General features: G+C 35.9%; 1 protein-coding gene across 2 annotated transcripts in view; it reads right to left on the bottom strand.

Annotated features, from left to right (window-relative positions):
* FSIP2 (fibrous sheath interacting protein 2) overlaps positions 1–6,135 on the bottom strand; it is an 88,595-nt gene that overhangs the window by 49,586 nt on the left and 32,874 nt on the right. For both annotated transcript variants that reach the window (XM_054478287.1, XM_054478288.1), the window contains exon 14: positions 865–922. In XM_054478287.1, the coding sequence (XP_054334262.1) occupies positions 865–922 (58 nt within the window). The remainder of the gene's footprint in view (positions 1–864; positions 923–6,135) is intronic.

Here is a 6,135-nt window from a genome sequence, read left to right as displayed (position 1 = left end):
CAGTGTTATGTATCATATGAATACTCAATAAGTCAAACAAACTGATATTTATCAGTCTTAAAGTAAAAATTATTATTTCAGGAAGCCTTGTCTGAACATGTCAATACCATTTGCCATCATGTACCACTTATTTTACTTAATCATCTTCATAGGAATTTGGGGTTTGTAAAGTCTATCCTAGACTTCATTTGGCTTGTCGATGTTTTAAAAAGATGATGGCATTGGGTGTAAAATAATACAAAGCTCACTGCCATTACTTAGATTCATATTTTCCTCTCTTTCTTTTCTTGAGTTGAGAAAAACAGATATAAACATCAACAAAATAGGTGGTCACTAAGGTTTGAAGAATGAAAAGTCCCTGGGCTTAACAACTATCTCTTCTAAGTGCCATGATTTCCACTACGAGAGATTATTATTTTTTATTAAACTGCAAAATAGCCTTTGGGGTGGGGGAATAACTGATTAAATCATTTATACTATAAACTATTTTACCAGCCTTAGACAGCCAATAATCTCAAAAAGCATAAGAAATCATAGGTGTTTCAAAGAAGAGAAAAGCAAACAAATAAAGCCAGATCATGAGAAACTACCGAAAGAAGGCTATGATGCGGATACACTTGAAAGTGGCATGGAGACCCTGACTATAGCTGGATTATAGATAAGGAGAAGGAGAAAGGATAGGACAATGATTCACTTTGTCTACAACTTAAGCTTAGTGCTGAAAGTCTGCAAAAGACTAAGTTTCACTAAATCCAAGTAGAACTATAAAAATGGAGGATTCCATGGAATCATTTGCTTAAGAGCAGCACTCTTATGTGATTATTAAAATTATTTATGATTATATATAATTCCTTAGGTACTTACATATTTGTGTAAACAGGAGAAGAAAATATACCCGGGTCTGTAGTATGAGCCTGAGGTCCTATTTATCAGAAAAATAAAATTACATAGTTTGTATCCATCCTCAGCAACTTGCTAAATGGTAATCCTCCAGTAGGTATTTATTCTCTGTTATCACTGCCTCGTTTACAGACTTTCAGGGACTCTCCACAGTGAAGTCCAAAGTCCTTAGCAAGGACCTGTACTGTAAGATCTGATGTCCTTATCTACCTCTCCAGTGTCTTCTCTGACTAGTCTTTCATACTTATGCTATGGTCCAGAGACAATATTTTGCAGTTCCCTAAATATATCATGTTTCTCATGCCTCTCTGGACTGTGATTTCGCAATTTCTTTTGTCTAGAACACCGTGTGCTGTATTTTAACTTCTCATCTTTTAGGTCTGATTCAGCTTATGTTAACTCTTGAAAGCCTTCCTTGATACCTACCTGAATAAATACCCTTCCCAGTGCTCTCAAAGCACTCTAAACATGTTTATATTATAAAACTCCTCATGCTACACGGTATTTTGTTTACTCTTGTGTACACCTGATTATGACTTCCCACATATATCTTCAGTACTTAACATGTTTTGCTGTGGATCAATTTTAGAGAGAAAGGAACTGACATTGCCTGTAATCCCAACACTTTGGGAGGCCCAGGAGGGCGGATCATGAGGTCAGGAGATGGAGACCATCCTGGCTAACACGGTGAAACCCCGTCTCTATTAAAAAACTTAAAGTGTAATAATAATAAAATTAAAAAACAAAACATTAGCCGGCCATGGCGGCCTGCACCTGTAGTCTCAGCTGCTGGGGGTGCTGAGGCAGGAGAATGGCGTGAACCTGGGAGGCGGAGCTTGCAGTGAGCCGAGATCACGCCACTGCACTCCAGCCTGGGTGACAGAGCAAGACTCCGTCTCAAAAAAAAAAAAAAAAAAAAAGACAGTGCCCATATCTGAAAATTAAATGTGAAGACAACACTATTTTTAATACAAAAAATCTCTTCTGTGGTTTCGAGCAATATGCTAAACAAATATTTTAAATTTTGCCTAGAATTCAGTATAGAGCATTAAAGCCATACTGTGAAAAATAGCTAAACTTTCAAAGAGATAGGAGAATTTTCTGAAGGTAAAACAAATATGAGAACACAAATCTATAGTGGTAAACAAATGCTGAAGCTGATACCTGCCCTAGGGACATTGGCCACATCTGGAAATTTAGTGTTTGGTCAGAGCATTTAAAACAAGACATTGGGCCCCCCGAAAGATGGAGAATTAAAACTAAGAGCTCCTAAAAATATACAGATGCTCCTTGACTTACAATGGGGTTGATATCACAATAAACCCATCATAAGTTGAAAATATGTTAAGTTGGAAATGCATTTAATACACCTAACCTGCTGAACATAATAGCTTTGTTTAGTCTACTTTAAATTTGTTCCGAACATTTACATTACCTTACAGTTGGGCAAAATCAGCTAACACAAAGTCTACTTTATAATAAAGTGCTGAATTTCTTATATAATTGATTGACTGCTATACTGAAAGTGAAAAATGGAATGGTTGTATAGGTACTTAAAATACAGTGTCTATTGAATGTTTATTGCTTTTACACAATCCTAAAGTTGAAAAATCGTAAGTCCAACCACTGAAAGGGATTCTAGGAGGGAAAGTTAAAAAATACATATAAACCAATGAAAAGCAGGACAACTGACATCAAAATGTACAGTGTTGAGTTGTACATTCATAGTAAAATATAGAGCATGAAAGCTATTATTATTATAATTTTTATTTTTTCTTATTTTATTTAATTTTTGAGATGGAGTCTCACTTTGTCACCCAGGCTGGAGTGCCCGGGCATGATCTTGGCTCACTGCAACCTCTGCCTCCCAGGTCAAGTCATTATCCCACCTCAGCTTTCCAAGTAGCTGGGATCACAGTTGTGTGCCAACATGCCTGGCTAAGTTTTTGTATTTTTGGTAGAGACAGAGTATCACCATTTTGCCCAGTCTGGTTTAAAACTGCTGAGCTCAAGTGATGCACCCATCTCAGCCTCCCAAAGTGCTGGGTTTACAGGCATGAACCACTGCACTCAGCACAATGTAATTTTTAAATAAAACAAAAACCCGGCCAGGTGTGATGGCTCACGCCTGTAATCCCAACACTTTAAAAGGCAAAGTGGGTGGATCACCTGAGGTCAGGAATTCGACACCAGCCTGGCCAATATGGAGAAACTCATCTCTACTAAAAATACAAAAATTAGCTGAGTATGGTGGCGCACACCTGTAATCCCAGTTACTCGGGAGGCTAAGGCAGGAGAACTGCTTGAACCCAGGAGGCAGAGGTTGCAGTCAGCCAATACTGCACCACTGTACTTCAGCCTGGGTGAGAGAATGAGGTTCCATGAAAAAAAAAACAAAAAACAAAAAACAACCCACAATTTTGGAAGATAGAGTTAACAGATGGTCTGGGAGTGTTCTATCCTTAACTCTGTGGAAGCTTAGATAACTGATTTTCATTTTTGCACAAGCTAGGGCCATGCAATTTATGATTTGAAATTTAAGATCCCAAACCTCCCTGGAGAACTTCAGAGTTAGTTTGTTTACTAACGGTTTTCATTCAGATTAATCAAATACACAACATGGCTTGGCTATGTAAACAGAGGGGCATAAAAACACCCTACTAAGAACTACTACATTGAGAGCTTCCAGAAAACAATTTTTTTCATATAGATCCACAAATGAAATGTGTCCATGTGTGAATAAGGGTTCTGAGGAGGTTGTGCCTGTATGATTCTTGGGCCCTTAATGCTTGCTTGTCCTCTCTTTCTCTAGCCACACAATATCTTTTGCTATACAGTTTATATTGGTATGCTCAATATAGTCTTGTGAGTCATTACAAATACCCAAATTTGTGCAGTCTTTTCAAGAGGGTATTCATTCAAAGAAATGTTAAAAGAACTAGAACATAATTTAAAAGGTCTAAAATAGACATTAAAATTTTAAAAAAAGAAACCCAAGCAAATAGTGAATTAAAAATCTGAACTTCTGAAAATACCAAGGAAGAAGAAAGCTGCTTTTGAAACTACTAATAAAATAAGGGAAATAAGAGAGAAAAGACTAGTTAGTGTTAGATAATGTAAACACAAAATTAGGAGAAATTAGAGTTATTGAAATAATAACTACATGTGCCTCTAGGCCAATGAGTCTAATTGATAATTTCCTAGCAAAATACAATCTAACAAAATTGACTAAGGAAAGATGGCAAACTTGAAAAGGTAATCACCATAAAAATGCAAAGGGGAAACAGTAAATAGGATGCAAATATTAACTGCCACATTTTACCTAAACTTTAAAGAACAGATTATTAAATGTTACATTGAACATTCTGGGGAATAAAACGGTGGAAATTTTCTCATTCTCTTTACAAAACTAGTACAACTTTGTTTTCAAACCTGAAAAAGAATGATAAAGAAGAGATCAAGCCTACTTACAAATAAAAACATCTTAAATGATACAACGGCAGAAAAATTTGAACCATGTAGTTAAAAAATACATATATAATATCTCTTTCAGTAGTTAAAAATCCTGCTTGATGGTTTGCAGTCAGAATAACTGACACTTGACCAGCCTTCTTACCATAATCAATCAGAAAATTAGAAGACTATATGAATAATCTTTTCACTTATGGAGAATAGGAATCACAATAATGTACTCTCTGCACAAAGGGATAAAGATAAAGTGAAGTTTTAAATTACCACATATTATTAACTAAAGACACTTTCCAGGCAATAACATACTATGGTGATTTAACTAATTTGAGGAGTTAGAAATTATACAGAGATTTTAAAAAGCTAAGGCAGCTACAAACTGTAGAGAATAATACCAGGAAAATATGGCACTATATACAGGAAGAAGTCCATGCTTCTAAAATGGCATCCTGTTGAGTTTTTAGCTCTATATTAAGTTGCACAATCTAGTGTGATACCCAGGCAAATGACAACTTCTTGTGGAAAAAAAGATTACTGTGGAGGTGTGAAAAGAATCAGTCTCAATTTCACACAAGACTGGAAAATATTTCCTAAATGACTAGTAAGAGAGGAGGGACTTGGTTGAATGTCTAGCACATCTTATAGAGACCCCAGAAAATTCATCTCCATTTAGGAGTACTGAAGGATCCATAAGGTAAAACTGACATTATACATCCCATAACAACATTTAAACATAAGCCTTAAAAAATCATGATCATACATAAACCTGTTAAAACAAAATTCTTCAGTCTTTGAAAGCAGACAAAACTCGACAATAGCATAGCAATAAAACTGTCCGGTATGCAATAAAACATGTAATACATGGAAAGAAAGAAGAAAAGAAGAGATATAACTAGGAAAAATATTAGTCAACAGAAATAGATTGAGAAATAGCAAAAATGACAGAATTAACAGGATAGACCTTAGAAACATTTAATGAGGGACAGAGATGTTAAGATAGAAAAAGAGCCAATAGAACTTGTAAAATAACTCATTATCTGAGATTAAAAACTTACTGGTGTGATTTGACACTACAGACAAATAAAATAATCTCAAAGACATAGCATTAGAAACTATACAAACTGAAGCATGTGTATTTTTAAAAGATTTATAAGTAGTTAAGAGAGGCTCAGTAACCTGCAGGAAAGTATCAGGTGATCTAATGTAAGTTTAAATTGGGGTCCCAGACTACAGTCAAAGTGAAAGAATAAATTATAAAATCAGCTAGACAAAAGCATCTAGTCAATTACAAAGAAAACGTCATTAGAATAACACAGCAGATTTCTCAGCAGAAACTTTACAGGCCAGAAGAGAATGACATAAAATATTCAAGGTTTTGAAAGAAAAATTCTGCTGGCCAAGAATTCTATATTTAACAAGATTAAGCTTCACAAATTAAGGAGAAATAAAGTTTTTCCCAAACAAGCAAATACCGAGGGAATTCATCACCACTAAACCAATCCTATAAGAAATGCTCTGGGCTTGGCGTGTTGGATCATGCTTGTAATCCTGGCACTTTGGGAGGCTGAGGCAGATGGATTGCTTTGAGCCCAGGAGTTTGATAACAGCCTGGGCAACATGACAAAACCCCATGTGTACTAAAAAAAATGCAAAAACTAGCTGGTGTGGTGGCATGTGTCTGTAGTCTCAGCTATTTGGGAAGCTGAGGTGGGAGGATGGCTTGAGCCCAGTAAGTGGAGATTACAGTGAGCTGAGATCATTCCACTG

Source organism: Pongo pygmaeus, chromosome 11 (assembly GCF_028885625.2).
Source record: "Pongo pygmaeus isolate AG05252 chromosome 11, NHGRI_mPonPyg2-v2.0_pri, whole genome shotgun sequence".
Classification (NCBI taxonomy): Eukaryota; Metazoa; Chordata; class Mammalia; order Primates; family Hominidae; genus Pongo; species Pongo pygmaeus.
This window is presented reverse-complemented; position numbering and strand designations above follow the sequence as displayed.